At 38.0% G+C, this 21,632-nt stretch overlaps 1 protein-coding gene across 1 annotated transcript; it reads right to left on the bottom strand.

Moving 5' to 3' along the window:
• Positions 1–11,666: 11,666 nt before the first annotated feature.
• Positions 11,667–19,017, bottom strand: SGMS2 (sphingomyelin synthase 2; the record flags this gene model as incomplete). Its single annotated transcript, XM_080344353.1, has 5 exons — positions 11,667–11,870; positions 12,683–12,849; positions 15,571–15,724; positions 17,658–17,775; positions 18,563–19,017. The coding sequence occupies 5 exons, from the start codon at positions 19,015–19,017 to the stop codon at positions 11,667–11,669; spliced, it is 1,098 nt and encodes a 365-aa protein (XP_080200479.1).
• Between the last annotated feature and the right edge of the window lie 2,615 nt (positions 19,018–21,632).

Below are 21,632 nucleotides of genomic sequence, written 5' to 3'. Positions count from 1 at the left end.
GCGGCAGGGCGGCTGGGGCTGGAGGGCGGGAGCGGAACGGGGCGCAGCGGGGACCCGCACGCCGCCCCGGCCCCGCGGCGGGAGCAGGTGCGGTGCGGACCAGCCGGACAGGAGCTGCGCAAACACCGGGACGCGGAGATTTAGTTCCCGCAGGGGGGGGACCTTCTTACTTTCTGTTTGGGGGAAGTGGGATCATAAACTGACTGTGCACTTGGACTTAAGCCAAGTTCAAAATCTTTCCTTAAACATAAGCATATATATTAAGATGTCCATCTAATTAAAAAGTGACTGCTCTTCATAGCCCCATAGGATTTACTTCTAAAAGCCTCATATGCAAAACAAACAACACACACACACATAAAACACCATTGGGGCTTAGAAGGAAATACAGATGACCCTTCTTCCCAAATCCAAAAGCTGGCACTTCTAGGCAACGCACCCAAATTTTCAGTTTTCGTAAGCAAGGACTAACCTGGAACTATGTCCCAGTTCTAGGGTAAGTAACTGCTTGGTGAATGTGGAACAGCAGAGAGGTGCCTCAGGGCTGGACCTAAGTTTTGGAGGAAAAGATGGTTTAGTCCTTATCCTTACCCATAAAAAAAACCCCAAACACACACATACACAAACACAGCACCACACAACAACAGAAACCAACCACACACATCTCCCAAAACCCACCCACCCAAACAACCCCAAAACAAGAAAAAAATTCACAACCCACCAAACAAGCCCCAACCCATTTTCAGGGTGACTTCCCCGCCTTGTGAAATCCACCTTAGTGCACTTTATCCAGCTGATCAGCCGCCTAAAATATAACCCCTACAAAGGTAATGAGATGTTGGAAAATGCTCCTGCATAGTCTCCCCACACCATTTGCTGCAGCATCAGTGATTTTATTAAGTGCTCTTGATACTTCCTCACTCAAAGAGAAAAGCGCTGCAGACAAAACACCTTTAAAGTGACCCCCGCAAAAATAAAAACGCAAACAAACAGTGCTTACCCATTAAAAAGGTGCTTTGGTTTTGTGGGGTTTTTCTTAATAGTTGAACACTCAGTAAAGATAGTGACACGTGGCTCTTAAAATAGCGGCTGGACTATATTAAAAAGGTTTTATTGCAATTATACAGGTTACAGGAATTTGAGAAATACAGAAAGCTTCAAATGGTCAAGGTCAGTTTTCCTCCAAGCAATTAAGGCAACTGGATGCAATCTCTCATTAATCTAATATAAACAGCAAATGCATATTTTACTAGCCATGGATGAAAAGCAGAAAAACTAAGATCAGAGATTTAGATTAGCAGAACAGAATGCAGCTTTTTTGGTACACCAATAAATCGCAATAAAATAATAATGTACACCAATAAAATGCATCTATTAGAAAAATACAGGGGAAAAAAAAAAAGCAGGTGAAAATGTGTCTGAACCAAAGACACTTTAAATCTGAGTCTCGAGGAAAGTTTAAGTTGTGTGTACTGAAAATAAGAAGCTAAGCTATTCAGTACAGCTGAAACATGTTATTCTTCTACAAAGAAAATAGGCAAACCCAGTAATCTAGCCTCACTTTCTTCTAGTCTAGTTGAAAAGTAGCACGAGATAAAGAAATTCTCTCCTTGCCTCCATATGCAGTTTAAAGATTGGGTTCAGTGGCACGTGGCCAATTCTAAGTAGCCCAGAGATTAAATTTCACATTAATTTTCATAAAGCTACTTCCATAGTTTTAAGTAAATTTACTGATCTAATGTAAACTTTGTGAAGAAGTATCATTAAATAGATGCTCCTACTTTATCATAACAGAAATTATTGCAACATCTGTCAGTTTTTCTAATTAAAATTAGGACCAAATAACCTCTTTTAAAGCATAAAATTAACAGCAAAATATAACCAAGTACTTGACTAATATTTTGCATACCCCAAATAACTACATATACAAGTTTTAGCACTATAATGCTTTAAACCTTGACGCTTGGAAATCGTTCCTCCTCAGTCCTAATATTGGGGTAATAACAATGACTCCCATTTAATTCTGCACTTAAGAAAAACCCATTCCTCAAACTGTTGTGCCCTGAATTGAGTCATCGAAGCATTTGGCCACTGTACTTTTAACAGGTTAAAAAGAAAAAATCTCTACCAGATTGAAGTCTGGCATTAAAACGAGTGATATATATATATATATATATTTTTCAAATGAACTTATTTTTCTTTAAAGAAAACTAAGTTATAGAGTTAAGGCCCAAGCAGAAACATTTGGAAGATGAACTAACACAGTAAACTCTCAAAAGCAATATAATATTCCTTTCTCAAGCTTTATCTTGGCTTCTGTTGACCAGTTATTCTATACATTTGTTGGGTTAGCACTCATTATCTTCAAGTATGGGCTGTGCTTTTATATGCTTGAAGCTTGCAGGCAACTTTGGGATTTTTATTTCCACAGGCACTTTATTCACAAAAACAACCCCACACTCTCCTTGTCATAAGGACGTGGAAAATATTGGAAAGTTCTGAGCTGGACTAGCGCACTGACAAACATGTTTCTGTAACTCACACCAGATGCTAATGCTAAAAATCTGTGCAATCCAGTACGTCACACGCTCACAAAGGTTTTGTTTTCGCAGGGCAATTAAACATGCAGCTGTTTTATCTCTTAATATTTCTGTAACTATTGCACTTTTTGTAAATTGAAAAGGATAACCAGTTTTCTTTGAAGCATCTAGCAATGTAAAGATAGAAAAATCGTATTTCAGTGTGGTTGAGAACTGCTAGGGATGACCTTGTTCTCTTTTTGCCTCTTCCTACTATTAAAGCAAGCGCTGAGAGGGGACAGAATACAGACTATTATCACTAGGCTGTCCATCTTCACTCAACAAAACCCACAACAAAACAAACCCCCCAAACCAACAGCCAGTCCTGCTGTTATCCCAGATGGTGGGGTTGTTCCTGCTTTTAATGAGGTTATTCTAGACCTGGAATATTCTTTGCACAAACACAGATGTTTTGTAAAACAGATCTTAGAGAAGGCTGTTTATTTCTTGAAGTACTGGATGTGATTCAAGAGAACTCACTCCAGCATATGGAAGAAAGCACTTTAGTGACCAAAACCTCAGGGTGGGACAATTGCAGAGCAGAGGAGGGTGCTGGGCGCTGTACTGGACACGGCACCCGCTCTGCATGTTCTTGTGTCCATAGCAATCAAGAGCATCACACTTACATCAGAGGGGACTACGGCAGCGTTTCCAAATGTGTTACAGGCACTTTTACAACTGCAAGATGAGAAGGAGCCTTTAACAAGAACTAAAGGCTCTATGTTCTCCATGGAGAGAAAGCGCCCAAAGATGCCTCTTTTCAAGAGCTGGAAATGCACTGTCCTTTGTTATATGCAACATAACTACAGGAGAAAAAAAACCCAATACCTTCTGCAACAGAAGGCACACGACACTTTCCATCTTAAGAGAAGGTTGCCTGTGAAGTTTTAAAACAAAGTTGGAAAATGACTTTGCTGTTCCACAATCTAAACAATCCTAGTTCAAGGCTCATTCACGTGTTTTTATAATGTCCTGCTATGAGTTGCCTTGATAATTACATCAGGTTTCACTTCTGTTCTTTGGATATGGTTACACATGTTCCTTCACAAGTCAGTTTTTCAGAAGTTCCAGCAAAAGTGAACCTACATGGCATAGTCTGTGGCCTCCTAATGCAGTTTTGTTCATTTCATCCTCACTCTCTCCAAGGCTTCCACAATGATGGAAGCCAGATTTTTTTGTTAGCTATTAGTCTAAGCCTTAATCCTAGCCAATACAATCCTTATATTTTAGACCATGTTTCAGAAGATTAGCTATCGTAAGCATGTATGAAAATTTCATCTTGCACGTGTAGCCTAGAGCCATATACACTCCTAAGGTTTTCCTGCATTAAAAATACTTCCTATAATATTTTGCAGTTTTTATAGAAAACAAATAGAAACGGGTCATATGTACATAAAAAGCATTTGGAACAGGCTTAAAATGCAGAGGAATTTTGCTTTATTGAAAAGGTGTCACAACAGCTTTCATTAATGTTCATGGGTAAGAAGAGAATACCAGCTCTTGATAATTCAGAGATCATTAGCACCATAAATGGACATAGTTTGATTTTTAAAGGTGCGTGTGGCCATGTAAGTAGTCCAACAAAGTATTGCATTTGTTAGTACACAGGCTGACCATAAAAAGTTTCAACTTGTATGTGCTGAGTAAACCACATAAGACAATTTCCTTAACATGTTCTTACCACATTCATGGTCAGTAGTGCAAGTGCTCATGAGAGATAGCACCTCTGGAGATAAAAAGCTACAAGATGCTCACATTATTGCTTTTCTTTTGAAATACAGCTAGTGCAATAGTTTGGGATGCATTTGTTGTTGTTGTTATTTTTGTCCTTTTTTTTATTTTTAAACACAGTGAATATACAATTGCGACATCTTACAAATCACAACTCTGTCTCATGGTGAACAGCAAAACACAATGCTGAGTTATCACCCGCCTAACTAAAATAGCTGATGTGCTAGAAAGTGCCATCCCGAAAGTTTTGCAACATAAAAGCCAACTCTTGCTAATTGTGAACAACTTATGTAAAACTGAGGCCCAGTTTGCAAACATTAGTAGAAACGACAGCACAAAAGGTCGTTTAGTATTATTTGTTATTGTAGCATTAGTTTTTGCAGAACTGGACCCTAAAGCTATAAAAAGAAGTCATATATTAGCTCCTTACCATGCAGGCATTCCAGCATTCCTATATTACCATTTAGAGTTCCTCAGCAGCCAAGGGCTCGTCTTGCCTGGGTTTTCACAGGTTGGATGCACAGCTCCAATTAATGTACAGAGCTGCCGATTCAGCTGAAATCACGCAAGAAAAGTCACCCAAGGAGGACGATGCTATGTTGCAATGAACAGTGACCTCCTGTACTGGTTGGAAAGAAGTCAGAGTTCTCCCCAAAGTCACAAGGAAAGCACCAGAACCACAGCCAAACCATTATTTCCTCTTTCGGGTTCCTTGGTGTGGCCCTGACCTACACAAAACGCCCAGGATTTCTTTTTCACATCTCACGTGTTCTCCTGAGTGAGGAAAACAAACAAATGAATGTGCTAAACATTTTTAAAAAAAGCAAGAATTGATTCCTGAGATTTAAAGTATGCCCTAGGATGTTAGGTTTCGTACTTGAAAATAATTTCAAGTTTCAAATTGTGCAAAGATGTGTCTGACAAGAAGACCTTTTGGCTTCCATTTTGGAGCCTTCTCAAAAGTAAATCCTTCTCTTCTGTGTTGAGCCATTTAGAAAAGGTAGTTAATAGAAGCAAATAAAGTAAGGCAGCAGCCCCAAGCAGCCTAAGGCTAAAGTGTAAGCACCAATTTGAATGGCAAGCTATCAAAAAAGTGGAATGCAAACCCAGTTTTTACAGCACTAACAAAGCACTGATAACAAGTTCCTCAGAAGAGGAGTTGGAGTTTAGCAATATTGATTTAGATCCATATACAAACACCTCACTAGCAGAGGTAAAAGTAAGCAGGGAGAGAAATTTCCTCTTGATATTCTCAGCACTCTTGTAATCTCTAAATAAATAAATGACAATAGTAATTTAAAAAGAAAACAGACCCACTCATTTTACACGCAACTCACACGCCTGAAGTAACACCAGATTATATACTCAATTACAACACAGCTCTCTGGTGACTGGTTTTACAGCAGCCTGCCTTTTCAGCCCTTTCATAGTTTTTTGGTGTGTAAGTGTTCTTCACTGTACTTTTTAGCTATTGCCACCTTTAGTACTGTGCCCTCAGTCAGAAAGGAGCTCAAATGGAGAAGCAAAGACGACTCAGAGCCTACTGCGTAGGTACAACCTGGTTTATCTTCCCAGAGAAGCCTTTGTGCCAATGTTGGATGGATCCAACATTGCAAATGCTGCAGAGCCCTTGCTCCGCATATCCATGTGGGTCCCCAACTGCTCATGATGCCTTTACTTCACACTAGTTTCCGACCACTTTTTATTTTAATTAAAAATAAACACAAAAACCCACCACCCCCCACCAAACACAAAGGGAAGAGTCACCTTTAAACGCACTTCAGCAAAGTTGTTTTGTGAAAATTAATTTCAATTGGCACAAAGGAAATGTTACTGTAGGATGTCTTTGCAGTTTCACAAAGGCTAACTCTCCTAAGAGCCTTACTATGTAGAGGGAAAATACAAGAGCTGAAATTAATATTATACAAGCATAGCTTGAAAGAACAGTATTTCTGCTAGAAGAAACCCACATGTAAAGACTTCAAAACCACCTTAGGCCCTGTATACAATGGATCTACATTCTTCCCATTGACATTTACCAAACTAAACCCAGTTATGACTTAACTACACAGCAAGTCAAGGACAAAAACACTCTTCATCGAGGGGAACTAATACAGAACCATTTGGAAAAAAAAAAGTCAATATTAAATATAAAGGTATAATACAGCATTTTCTTCCATTATAGCATGGATACCATATAGTGCGCAGCCAATATAATTTGAATTTAAAAAGTCACAAATGACTTCTTCCAGCAAGGGCTGGTTTGTGCTCTCCACCTACCTGGGTCGCATCTTTGAGCTGAATGTTAGCCCGTGGCACACAGCTACACAAATTCTCTTAGTGTTTGCTAAACTCCAAGGCCTTAGGAACTAAAATATTTTCATTGAAAACAAATTAAATCTTCCTGAGCTTTTAAGCACTTATTTTCACCAGGAGAGAAGGTATCCTCACCACCAGTATTTTAGATAGACGCTAGAGACTGCACAATATCGTTACTTCATCTTAAAGCATCATTCAGGCATTCCAAGTGTTTTGTTAGGAAGGAGTAGCTACCAAAGTAAGAGATAAGTTTAGAACCAGAACTTTTCCCTACAATATTTAAGTTACCTGTACCTAGCCTGATATTCCTGGGTTAATAAGATTTAAACAAATGGTTAAGTCCATGGAAACTTGAGCCAATTGAAAAATGCTTCAGGATGTTTCAAGCACTGCAGTGCTTACTTGTTTTAGAAACTAGCAATGACACTTTGAAGTAACAGCTTACAAAAAATTGCTAATCATATTTAAATATTTTAAAATCTCCAAGGATCTCTCACTGAATTCTATTTTTATATTGTAAGTTAGGGGTGCTGTGTCACAGCACAAGACACACATCTGTGCTGTAGAATAAAGTGCTTCATACTGCACTATTGCCTTAGAGGTTGGTAGTTTGGGTTGTTTGCTTTTTTAGCACTACTACACATAACTTAATTCTACATTACTTAGAAAGTAGATGTAGTTGTATCTCAATTTTGCGTAAAAAGCAATATATGATCACCATCTACTTCAAAGTTTTCACCTTCTTTCCTTTTCCTTGTAAATACCAAAACAAAACTCTTTGTCTTTATTTGCAGTTTCTTTTCTTTTAAGACCCTGGGAAGCATCACTTAGTAGCATACGAAGGCTGACTTACAAGCAAAGTTACTTCAGTAGCACACTAGGATATTTTTCTTATATGCACTTAAGCAGCAATTCTCATCTGAATGATATCCAACACAAGTACTTCTTTTTAAGACCCCTTTTTTCAGTAACTGCATTCAGGACATTGATCTTCCACTGTCTGGTATAGAACACTGACATTCAGAACTGTTCAGTGTTAACACTATCACTCAAGTTCTCTGTGCCTAAAGAAGACTTCTAGGAGAGTTCAAAACACATATTGTAAAAACATCAAGATGACAATGGAGCTTTAGAGTTGGTAAGCCTGCCAGTAAGGAAAAATGGTTCCAGTGCATCTGATAGATTGGACGTATTTTCAGAATTACCCCATGAATGTTTAAGATAGGTTTTCTTTGTGTATGTGTGTGTGTGTTTTGGATTTAAGTTTAAAAAAAAGCAAGCTGCGCGAAAGTTCATTTAAAGTAATGGAAGGACTTCACCTTGCACTGAAGTTATTGGATCTGGTGTCTAGAACTGTAAATCATACTTCACGTCTAATGAAACGAGAAGAAAAATGCGTTAGCACCAAACGACTTAGGCTGAATTGTCCAGCCAGATACTAATGATGGGAGAAAGCCAGAGTTTGAACAGATTCTGATTTAAGATACAGATAAGTGGATTTGTAATAATCTAATTAAGAGAATTCTCTCTCATCTCTCAAAATGCTTCCCAGTTCTGTCTCTGTCACTGAGCTTTATTTCTCTATTACATGAAGGTAGTGTATCTTAATATATAAATACAGTCTTATTTTTTTCCCCAATTCCTTTTCTCCACCCCCACCCCCCCCTTTTTTTTTAAGGAGGGGAGCAAATCCAGTGCTAGAGATGACAGAAATGTTTAGCACAGCTCTTTTTGCTGTTCCCCACCTGTAGCTATCCTTCCAAGCAAACAGCAATGAAGAATGATTAACATTTAGTACCATTTTCATCCACATGGGAGTGCTAAGCATATACTGTAAAAGTCAGTTTACAATGGTTTCAAGTATATGTTAATCATTTCTGGCATTGCAAATAAGCATATGTAGCATGACCACATAACAGCATAATTCTTTTACTGCTCGAGTTAACCTTTTAAATCCAGGTTTAAATTGGGGTTAGGCAAAGCACCTGATAACATCTAGGTCAAACTGATACGCCAGGTATACAATAGTGCCTTTCTAAAAGAAAAACTATCTGGGAAGTTCAGCATACAAAAGCTCTTCAGTGGAGAGAAGGAGCATTTTATTTCTAGGCACAATACATGTGCAGCTCGTGACATTTGTAAAAAAGATTATTATTGTAACTTTGGGGAAAAAAAAATGCAGCGATGTGCATATACAGCCCAAATAAGCCTGCTATCAAGTGGCTGGTACATTAGGTGGAGTCTAAGTTTCTCCTTTCTACCTACTGCAATCCTTCTTAGTCCTAGGATGAAACCATGTTTTCAGCTTTATAGTGTTTCCATATGATGATCACTAAGTTCTTAAAATTAATATTTTTTATATCCCAGTTGTGGTTGGTATTGGATAAAGAGCAGTAAGCAGAGCATATGCTATTACTTAACCCATTTTGTCACCTTACATATAGGCCTAAAGTCCTCAAATACATCTATACCACCCAAGTTTGCAAAAGCAATTTAAAGTTACAGAGAGAACAGAGAAGTGGGGTTTTCTGCTAGTTAAACACACACAAACCCTTTTCAGCACTTTGATACAATGGAGACCATTTAAGCAGTTAAGGTGGGGCCAAGCCAGAACAGGAATCAAGTATTTTGAGCTAGGGCTGCTATTTAAACTTTCCTTTTGTATTACAATAGAAGTTTCAATCTAATTCAGCAGGAGGATGAAAGCTCACACTGCCCAACAAAAGCAGAATCTTTACTTGGTTCTATTTCATCACTTTCATCTTTTTTCTTCCCAGAAATAGGAATAAGAGTAAAAAACACCCCATCATCCTGTATGAAGAAGTTCTACTTTGCAGATATATTAGAAAAATGATGGTGGTTATGCAATTAGCTATCTAGACTATATAAGTACTTATTATTCAGCCACCAGCTGAAAACCACTGTTGAAGCTCCTTACTGGAACGCTCATCATGGTGTTATTTTCAAGGCATGGTTACCACTAATTAAATTCATTCGTGATTTCTGAAGGATATTATAGCTACAAGTGGCTTAAGATGACCCTATTTAAGATATCGCAAAGCTTCAAAAAAAAATATGCTCTATGAAATAGTATTGATATAACAAGTATCTTGGGAGATTTACAGCCTGACATTGAACAGATTCATTTATATGATACAGGAAAAGGACTTTCATATAGAAGTTTTGATACTGGCTTTTTAGCTGCGCATGGTCTTCCAGGAGCAAGCAAATGAAAACATAGGTATGCTCAGACACACACAACTTCCAGGGCCATGTTGTAAGATTTTAAGAAGCTTATTTTAAATAACAAAACCAAACATCAGCTGAATTTCTTTCTTCGCTAAGTTTTACCAAGGACATATTGTAAGGAACGTTGTTTATTGTATTACTTTGATAACGCACAAAAATATTTGAAATGCACATCAATAATATTCTCATGTACAACTCAGCAATTGATCCCCTTAACTCAAAAAAAAATATACTTGCATTTTATAACTTTTATAACTGCACTTTTTAAAAACAAGTTGTCATTATTTAAACTGTTTTCACGCTTGTCACTCAGTTCAAGACATCCTTAAAATAAGCAGCATTTCCTTCATATTAGCGTCGCTTCAACACTTAACGCAGCTTTACCTTTGCTATCAGGTTTTACCGAGGATTTGAAAATAAGATGAACTGCAGAAATTAATACAGAACACAAATGGTTAAACATGGTATGCTCATTTTCTACTTCCTCAACAACACAAAACAACAAAAAAACAAGAACCAGGTTACTTGTTTAAGCCATGGTAACTTCCCACATTATCAGCCAACTTGCTTAACTGGCTGTTTTAGTTGGACTGAAAGCCTGGAAAAAAGGAATCTATGTAAGTTCCACCACAGTGTTATTTAACATGAAATGGGTTTAGGTAATAACTGAAGAAATGCTACTGTTGTAGGTGTCCACCTTGGCACTTGTTTGGTTTTTTAAAGTCACTCACAGAAATTAGTGCCAACAGGTAAAAAAGAAATTCAATGCAGAACTATGGCTCCCAAGCAAACTTGCTACAAAGTTTCAGCAAGAGATAGCTCCTAAAATTAAAAAGTTTACTTTAAAGACATGGCCTTGCATTCCTCAAGCAGGTGGGATCTGTAGGACTTTTGCCTGAATGTAGAACTATATGATCACTCTTCCCAGTAAGTAGTTTTGTTTAGTACGTGTTGAACTACACAGCAGTGTGTGCTTTCCTGTGTATATGCATGTACATACACTAATAGGCACTGTATAGCTATATACACAAGGCCAAACTGGAATTAAAGATTTAGACTTTGAAACTGTGTCCTTGTTTAAAAATAAAACGTTAGGCTCCTTGAGCTCTGATGTTAGCAGCTGTTCCTAATTTGCAAGGTCATCAGGCAGCACAAGTTTAAATATAAAATTACTAATAAAAATGTAAAAATTTGTATATAGCAGAATATATGGCAGATAACGGTGGCAAGTAATATTTTAGGGTCCTAAGATAGTCATACCCACAGAGTGTAAAAAACTGTATCAGTCACGCAAAGGCCTTACCTTCATTAGCAAGAATAATGCAACAAACCACTTCCCGCAATTGTGGTGTTTGGTTTTTTTATATACCTCAATATGCTGATATTGTGCCTTTACATTTTAGCATATTTTTGCCCTTATGCACTCCAGAACTCTGAAGATGAGATTTTTTTTGGGTGCTTCTGTGGATGAGAGATAGTTAGTAACAAAAGGGTTAGTGTGGTCTTTGGCACCTCTATCTCATTAGTAAAGCAAAGTCCTGCTCCATTTTTTCTTTAATAAAAAAATCCCATAAGTGGCGCATTCTATTAGCACTGAAGAGTAGAATAGGTCTGTACAGCCTGATGATAGGAAAACATACGAAATGGCAATATGTGTCTACAATTGTCTTTCCAATCAATTGCACAGAAGCTTGGTCCACTTCTTCAGTTACAGTGTAGTCCTCTTAAGAACTTTGGTTACAGCATTAATGTTTTGGTAAAAAAACCAGAGCAGATGCTTTTCCATCTTCAGGTAGATTTCTCATTGTCCTCTCCCGTCTTCTGAACCCGTGAATACTTTTTGCATGAAGATTTGAAGCAGCTGGGAGGCCAAGATATCGGCCAGGAAAAGCTGCAAGGAACAGAGCCTTGCACATTCTTCTCAAAGAAATAAAATATTGGAAACCACCATGCTCGAGAGAGAAAGTTTGTCTGCGAAGAGACCTTTAGAGTCTGTATTGGCACAAGCAGGTAAAGAGGAAAAGGAAACAGACAATCAGTTTAAAGCATTATCATCAATTACGTTGTGTCAAGACAACTACAAAAATGCAATATATTTGCATGCATTTCTGCAAAGATGAGGTGCATTTAGCCTAGAAAAAAACTAGGAGTCTTGAGATAGCATCATTGTAGTCCAAAGGTATATTAAACTGAGCATCTTTAACACAAAGGGATGCTTTGTTGCCGTACAAAATTCAGGGAGATGAAGCACTCAAGTCCTTTCAGGCATGTCATGTTTCCATTGATGACTAATAGTTGAAAACTAGATTAGAATGGCTGGAGAGCTGTGCTCCTATTTGAAAGCACTGCAGATGCCTTCTGGAAACATGTAATTTTAGTGACATCTACAGAATCACTAGAATTTTAGCATGATCTAGGGAATTCAGTTTGGTCAGAAATTTTGATACTAAACTACTCTTTATTCATAAGCTTAGACAAACAAGGGCTAGTCTATACATCCACTACAGCAATAAAGCCTTGAAGTTCAAAAAAATGTTTTTAAGCCAAAATATCAGGAATTTTTAAAATAACTTTATAAAAAATATTTTCAAAAATAACTTAATAATAGGTGCAGATCAAAAAGTAACTTCCAAATGCATTGACTATTTACATAAACCACAGTAAAGTGAAACTCCTTGCCCGACTAGTTTAAATTTCAATAGGGAACCTCTACTTTTATTACAAATTTAAAAACCAATTTTGACCTTTGAGCAGTATTAACAAATGTAGGCAATACATGGATTGTAAAGGTATTTGCCACTCACCTTTTCATTAGCCATGGAGTGGTACCACCAGAAAAGCCGTGTGGTGATGTAGTAAGCAATGATGACGTCTACGGTATAGTGTTCATGAGCAACGAGGATACAAATGATGCCAGCAGCGCTCATTAGCCAGCAGATTAAGTGATACCACCAGAAATGACGCGGTGAATCTGTGAAATAGGGAAGCAATGGGAAAAAACCACACAAAAAAGCCATGTACGTTATTATAAGAATCCACAAAAGGAAGGGGAAAAGTTGAAAAAGATTATTTAATTAAGGCTACTATATTTTAAAACATAACTCATTTATACTACTCTGGTACAAAACCCCTGTTTTGACACGGAAGACAAGACTAAAGAATTTTGCAAACTCACTGAGGTGTTCTTTCTTTGTAAAATAAATCCAAAATGAGCAGCTAGAGGTAGACAGCACCATCACCCATTTTCTAGTCAAATTGTTAGCTTTTCGGATAAATCACTTACAGGGTATGGCATGCAGGGGGAAGAGAGAATTGAGGCAAGACATACACTTTATTTTACTTGCATGTATCAAATCTCTGCTCAAGTCAAGTTACACTCAAGTAAAGCATAACCCAAGCAGAGACCAGAGAATAAACAAGAAAAGACACTCTTATCTTAATTCCTAGGTTTTAACTACTTCGCATGAAACCTCTGTTCTGTGAAACACAGTTCACTGTACAGGGAAGTACAGTATGTGAATTTATACCCTTTCATTAAAGATTAACAAACGGCAGTGAAGCTCTTCTTCAAAATGCGTTTAAGCCACTTCAATGGCAAAGTTCCCCTGCCCTTCTCTCCCCGTTGGAAAACGCCTTGGGTGTCACAATGACCATTCATAACTCCTGACAGCCCAACAGGCTTCATTTTAGTCCCAGTGGGAGGTTTTGGCAGCCCTTGCCTTGTGGGGCAATGGTCAGCCTTTGCTTCCACACAATACTGGCAGAAAAGTTACTGATCTCAACAAGCCTACCCATAGCGGTTTGAGAAGCCTGGGTATTATAGCTCCTGTAAGAGGACTTAGATTTTCATGCAAGTGTCAAAACAGTGAGTTCTCTCAGCTCTCTGCAAAACATTGCGGATAAATCTGTATAATCTGTATGCACTGATTGAAAAAAATATATAAAAATGGTAAGAAGCCAAGTCATCTCAAGAAGCTGATGAAAACAGCCCCAAGCAAGAAAGACATACCAAGGCTAAAAATGTAAATAACTATTCTGGGCATTAAAAAAGTGGAGTGTGGGGGAATAAATGAAGAAATGGCAAAGGAGGAAAGGAAGAGAAGAGCAGAGGAAAAAGAAAAAAATCCACTAAGCCAGAAATAATAAAAACCCCAGAATGCATCTTGTACTGAAGACATGTCATATCCCAAGAGCAGAAAAGAACACCATAAGCAACCTCTAATTCAGAACAATTATAGGGCTTAAGCCCTTGCCCAGATAACATTTTGCTAATTATACGGGAGGCAGAAAAATGAAAGCTATGCATTTCTCATTTATAGAGCACAACTCCACTGAAATAGATGCCTAACAATTCGGCAGCAGTCAAAGGGCTTATTACAAGAGTTTGTGTGATACAATTCCTCCAGCCCCTTATAATAAAAGCACATGAGTTATACTAGCCCTGAAAATATTGGATTATCTGTATTTTTCCTGCTACTAAAAATATTAAAGAGTATGTGACTGGCATTAAGGCAAAACCCAAGTCTATTACAAGGCTGTTTTCCTAATATTGCTCTGGTAATTTTGATGATTTACACATGCCTTTCCCCCAGTAACGTTCACTTTACAGGAACAACCTCGGCCTAAGAATCAGCAGACTATAATCAGCACCTCAAATCACTGCCGGAAGAAGGTTTCGCATCCACAGATTTGAACTTTGCAGTATTAGAGAGGCATTTTTATATTGTGCTTTTTGTTTAAGGCAGAATGTAGCACTGCAACACTTCCTTCCCTCAACATTTTAATAAAAGGAAGGCATTCAACTGATTCTGGCTAGTCTTATTTTTGTTTCAGTGAGAATTACACATTCCCATGAGCCAAGCTAGCATTTGCATAGTTTGGGACACAACAGGAGAGAAGGTTCCAATTCCAAACATGTGAATTGGAAAAGGGAACTCCCTACCATGCATTCATGAGCAGCCAAGTTCCCAGGGTAGAGTATTGCTTACCATATTTCAGATTTAGAAGTTGGTGCTTAGTTCTCCAGAGCTTCAATCAATGCTGTGTGTGCAGTACAGATAGATATTTTATTCCCCACATGCCCCATAACAATGTCAAGCAAAAGGGGAAACAATAATCCCACCTATATCTTCTGTGTGCTTGCCAAATTCTTATCAACTTCCAGAGGCATAAGTAGCAGAAGACAACCAAGGAACATGAATCAACTTTCCATTGTTTAGAGTAATAAACATACAGCACACCAAAAAAAATGACGTTGGTTCTGGCTGTAGTAGAAGTGTGCAATGGCACTGTGCTCAAGCCACAAAAATTCCTTAAAATCTAAGGTATATCAGCCAACCTGCATAGCCCTAATCTGCACAATTAACTACAGTATGTTTTACCCCGAATTTGAATAACCTGTCAATTAATAATGAAAAGCTAGCTTGCTTCAATCAACCAGTAAACACTTTCTATAAGGGCAGAAGTGACACATCTAGACAATTAAGCCCTTAATTAAAGCCCACCTTACTTCTACTACCCCCACATTCCATTTTAGCTCAGCAATCATGACTTTGATTTGTATTTCGAACGTGTACATGTACAGTGTACATACAGCTGGCCAGTGACTTTTGGTTCTAAATGTACTTTATCATGTGCTTTCCCAATACAACAGATTGGAACAAGAGAAGTGCCTCGAAATACCATCACTTACACTCTTTGATGAACAGGTAGGTCAGCGTTAATATCACAGTGTGACCACTAAACAGGAAGTCTCCGCACAGGATGTGTGATCCAGTTATGGACAGACCACCACCAGAAATCAGCCGCAGGATCCTCTGAACCTTTGCCTGAGAATCTCCGTTCAACTAGAACACCAGGGAAAAAAAGTACAAAGAAATATGTTTAAAGATACCCCATAAGTGATTTGAGTAAACTTGTTGCCCAAACATATGTGGAGTCACAGAGACACAGAGAAAATGACACAAATTATCCTCATTTTCTTTGGCTTGCTTTCACATATTCTTAAACAAATCAGCATACATATAAAAGTTGACAGGTGTTAAAGATCAGCTTGAAAACACTAGCATTCTGTCTGTGCCTCCCCAGACTATTTAATATATGCATTGTATAAGAATGAGATGCAGAATATAAAGGTAAACATTAAAAATTTGTAAGGTCAGATATCTCATGATAGCCATTAATAGAATGGATAAAATACATTGTAAACCAGTTCTAACATAGCACAACCTTGTGTACCATTTCTGTCATTCTATTCAGAACTGAGCAATGTTCCTACAAGACAAAAACCTCAAACTCCATTTCAGATTTGTTTAGAAACTCAGTCAGCACTTACTCAGATTTAGAGGTTTGGGGTTTTTTTTAAACATGCATTAGGATCAGCTTTTGATTTCTCATAAATATTTAGGCAAACACCCAGTTTCACCTACCTGTTTACAGATTAACTCTGGAAAACAACACACAACCAGCCACACCGACACACAACCAGCCACACCGACACACAACCAGCCACACCGACACACAACCAGCCACACCGACACACAACCAGCCACACCGACACACAACTAGCCACACCGACACACAACCAGCCACACCACAGAGAGATAACTGTGTTTTCCATAATCATAAAAATTGGAACAACATGGAACATGGAAAACAACAACAAAATCCAGAAGAGGTATCAAGTTTTTCTAGAGTTCAAATAATCCATAGTGTTCTAATGCTAGCAAATGCACTTTCAGAAACATTTAAGTTTCCCTTTGCTTATCTCTTCCCATTCCTCACTATGGTCTACTATACACAAAGTCATTCTCCAACCTACTAGAAGAAAATGTTTGAGTCTTTACAATAGTGGTATATAAATAAAGCTTTTTCAAGTAGATATTGATTCATAAGGAAAGTAATTCATCCACTATGTTCCTAAGCTGTCGCAATGTGAAGGAATAAAACCGAACAGACATGATGCTGTACCTCACGACCAACAAGATGCTACATAAGTAGTGACAAATTTGTCTCCCAAAACAAATTAGCAATATTTTTTAGGTTTCAAAATGCTTACCTTCTCAGCAGACAACCATACAGTTTCTTACTCTCTCAAGTGCACTGCTCTTTCAGAACAGCCAACACAATTCAGGTTATTCCAAGGCAATTATATGTCTACAACTTTTTATGGCAATAACAGAATTCCTTTGTGTCACCACCTAACTACACTTGTAGAAATATTAGCATCTACATGTTTCTATATATATAAGCTCATTTGAAACAGCTGAACTTGCGTTAGCCACGTTTATATGCATTTTGCAGGTTGGAAGCAGGGATAGGCAGCTGACTTAAGGTATAGTGACACCTCCTGACAAACTAGTGTGAGAAACAGGACAAAGCATGTGATAACACTGTGGGGTTTTTAAAGGGATACCGCAACACAAACTTGTGTATGAGACTAGGAATTACAATATTAACCTTTGGTATCCCACCATGTAAAAAAAAATATTGCTGCAGTATTAGAGTGATTAGCTTAAGGCTCAGAAGCGAGTTTACTAGTTTGGTAGCAGCACTATTTCAACATAGGTACTCTCCTTTAAAGCATCTTAACTGCAGCAACGGTTTGAGGCTCTTTCTGTATCAAACAACTTTTGGTTTATCACTACATTTCTGAAGACGTAAGCTGAAAGTAACTTGCATTATTTAATAACACCTAGAATGTTATATTCTATTTGCTCTAACGAGCTGTAAAGACTCACGCAGAGACCAAGACAAGAATTAGGGAGCAAAGGCTCTTACCTTTGGCGCACACTGAAAATGCATTCCAGGCACAGGTAAGGTGGTAACGTACATAGTAATACAGCGGTACAGATACAAAGTTCCCATTATAAAAAAGAACCTGCGTCCCACTATTGATCTGAAAGAGAAGTGGGGGATAAAACTGAGTACAAAGTTCACGTGCAGGATATACATACAACAGTTATGGAGCTCTAGCTTTATTACAATTAACACTAAATCCTTAGCATTTAAGAGCAGCTCCAACCCCTGCTCTTCACAACACATTTCTCCAAATCAAATACTAGTAAGTCTTTCTTCAGGTTTCAGTCTTGCTAAGTCATAATAGTACATAACCACCACAAAGCTCACACCAAAGCTACCTAATCAGTTTAACATGCCCTTACTCTTAGCTGTGCAGTTGGGCATAGCTTTCCTTGACTCAGTGACCTTCTTATTTTAGTCCCATATTATAAACATGTACTTGACTTAAATATGTCTAGTTTAAGCAAATGAAGACAAAGGAAAAAGCTTGTAATCTAGATGTAGAGGACATTGGGTTTCTTCTCAAATTTGGATGAGATTTTTTACATAATCATCATCATTTCCTCTGTTTAAATATTGCCAAGTCAGTAAACACACTTTGAAAAGCACAATCCCAAAATAAGTTTGACTAGTACAACACAGGTGTTAGAAATTCGGATTTAAAAGCATTATTCAATAACCAGGATAAACCTGTGTTTCCATATCCAGCATGGACACTGGAACGTTCTCTAAAGAAGTCATCCCTTTTTCATTTTCCTTCAACCCCTACTCTACAATATTGCTACAGATGCTACCATAAGATTTCTGCTACCCAGAGTAAACGAGGGAAACCAACATTCTGAAAACATCCTGCAGAGGAAAAAAAAAATAAAAGGGCTACTTACTTGTATCTAAGAAACAACCACTGGAATATCCATAATCCAACTAGTATCATTCCATTTATTTCTGATACAGAAAAAGCCCATTTCACACGATCAATGTAATCAAAAAATTTGTCAGGCAAGGGAGGGCTGAGCTCCTTTGGAGGTACTCTCTCATGGACCACAGTGATCATGACAGTCGTTAGAATCAAGTTGAAGAGAGCATAGACAAAGGCGATGCCTGTTTTCCACCACTCCAGAGGGAATTTGTTCCTAGCCTCAGCAGGCATGGCAATCTGGATGTAATCAGGATATTTCTTTGCTGTTTTTCGCAAGCCATTAGACAAGCCCTTTGGTTTGCTAGTGCCATTTTTGTTCTCTTCACTGACTGAGAGAGTAGGTCGTGAGTAGCCACTAGAAGTGTCATTGTTTTGAACCTCCATATGCTCTTCAAGCTTCGCTGTCTCAATGGTATTCATTCCCAAGCTGTATGGCCAAATTCCGCTTCAGTGACCAATTTTGGGCTCTCTGGAGTCTGTTATTCCTCTAAGTCCAACGTTTTGTTCCTAGATGATTTTTGATGCCTGTAAAATTCTAAAAAGTGTCCATTGTGCTTTCACTATTCAGATACTGTAAAGGGAGTTGTGAAGACAAATCCTTCTTTCATCTAGAGCTGTATCATCTGCAAAAAAACACAACAGATACTGAGAAACTTCAGAACTACCCTACACTGAACAAATATCTCAAAAATGCTTATTTTAAGTTCCATCCAAGTCTACTTACAATGCAGGCAAAAGGCAAACTAGAGACTGGTGGTTACTGGGAAATAATTCAAGCCAGTTCCTACTGAGTAACTTGATAAATCTCTGAGCAGCTTAGGTACTAGTAGAAATTTAGGCTTTTTTTATGATGAGATCCACAGACTCTAATGATCATGACAGCACTTGCTTAATCAGTTGTCAGAATTAAGACTAAGTCATGTTTGCAGCAATACTGAATTTTAATGCTTGTAGGGTTCCTACAGATATTAGTGTGGTTTGTCCACATAGATCAGGTAATATTGTCGGTCTAGGGGATACGACTGAAAACAGAATGGCACTACAGCATTTGATTTTGTAAGGTATAATGTAATTTAGAGTCATATAAAAAAATCTGCTCAATGGATAGCTTCATTACATTTTCTGGGATGTAAATGAGTATTTAAATCAGAACAGGTTTATATTAAAAGAAAAGTCTACATAGCTACTGTAATATCCACTAAATAATGCCTGAAATTTCAGAGAACTGAGAAATACATCTCTGGCTTAGATTCCTAGTTATGGTAACCTATATATAGAACAGAATATAAATGGATTTGTGTTAGTCCTTTAGTTAAAAATGTGTCTAAATAGATTTATTTTTTTAAACAGGAACAAGTAGCAAGATTCATTATCACACAGGATTTGTTTCAGGCTGCATTTGTCAATGCAGTAAAATCTCATTAGATTAAAAATAGTAGATAAATGCATTTATTCTATAATTTTTTCTACAAAGAGAAGAATGCAATTCATCTCTACAGAACTGGAATTGCTCTAGTTGAAACAAAGGTCATTTCTCCCCTCCATCTTTTAAGTTCTGCAAAACCACCTACTCATCGTAGTTGTGATGTGCCTATTTTTGTTACTCTGTTCAGCTATGGCAAAAGTAGTTTTATCATATACTAAGTGCTCACTATCTACCAGCAGATTATAATTATTTTCTTAATTGCTCCTCGAAGAGAAGTTCAACGCTACCAGCACCTTAAGTCTCTGCATGTCAACACACGCTGCCACAGTTTGCCATGCTATCTGTACAACAACATCATGATGGAAACTAGAGCTGCTGGTGTCCCTAACTGTGCATCACAGAACCTGGCTTTAGAGAAGACAACCTGGAAAAACCTGCCCAGGAACTGATCTCTCCATAGCAAGGACAATGTAAAACCCAAACACCCTGGCAAGGCATTTATGTTTTGGTCCCTTCCTCTGCAACACCCCCAAAATAGAGAACCCTACTGGCTTCCTTGCTGCTGCTCTTACTGCTGAGAGAGAGAAGAGGTAAAGGTTCAGATCACAAATAGGTGAGATTGATACAAATAATACTGAAACAGTCAAAGCATTTCTAAATTAACCTCTCAGCAGTGTTTCCTGGAACCCACTGCTATTGGCTGACTTTTCCTAACTCCCTAATCAACAAGTGTATGAAAACAGACACAACACATCCGAAAAACCAACTCTCCATCACCCCCAAAAGCAACACCTAAAAAAACGAGTGGTGATTTCAGGTGCTTTTCTCTCTTCCTAAATCAGGCTGTAAACTCTGCTAGGAAAAAAGGGATGTTTAACCCAACCGCCAGGCAACACTCTCCGATGCTTCCTACAACGGAGAATGCTCTTTCAAAGCAGCTGTGAAAGCAACAGCTTTACTTAAAACTGTAGTAGAACAGCATCTCAACTTTCACAAGTCCTTTCCTTAACACACACATTCTTCTGTTCCCTCTGGCTACTGAAGATAAGCATATGACAAAACACAAGTGACAGTACAGAAAAGAAACCTAATTGATTAAGATTTGGAACATGAGTCTACCCAGTGCTCACCTATTAAGTGAAGACCCTTCAACAGGATGTTATACATGGCAGTTGCTGATGTAAAGATCACCAATTGATACATTTTATCAATATGCAGCTGAAACACTTTTAGAATTACACATTTACTGAAGAACAAAGAACATCACATCAAGTAGCAACCTTAGTTACTCGCTTCCCCACAAATAACTTAACCACCTAAAAGTAAAGTGGCACTCAGGTTTTTATATTAACTTATGAAGCAAAGCAATTATACCTACAGCTTGCAAGAAAAGGTTGTGTTCCTTCCTGGTACTTTAAAATGGATTGTTAAGGCATATTGATCTACCACTTCTGTTGGCTCATCAAGATTATTTCAAGCAGAGTCCATACTGCAGTCAAACCTCTGTTTGTATTGATAGTTCAAGGTCCTATGCACTATCTGATCAGTGATCTGTGATAACATAAAGGCTTTCCTTTATAGTTCCTTGTCAACATATTTCTCCCATATT

The sequence above is a fragment of the Nesoenas mayeri genome (assembly GCF_963082525.1).
Source record: "Nesoenas mayeri genome assembly, chromosome: 4".
NCBI lineage: Eukaryota > Metazoa > Chordata > Aves > Columbiformes > Columbidae > Nesoenas > Nesoenas mayeri.
This window is presented reverse-complemented; position numbering and strand designations above follow the sequence as displayed.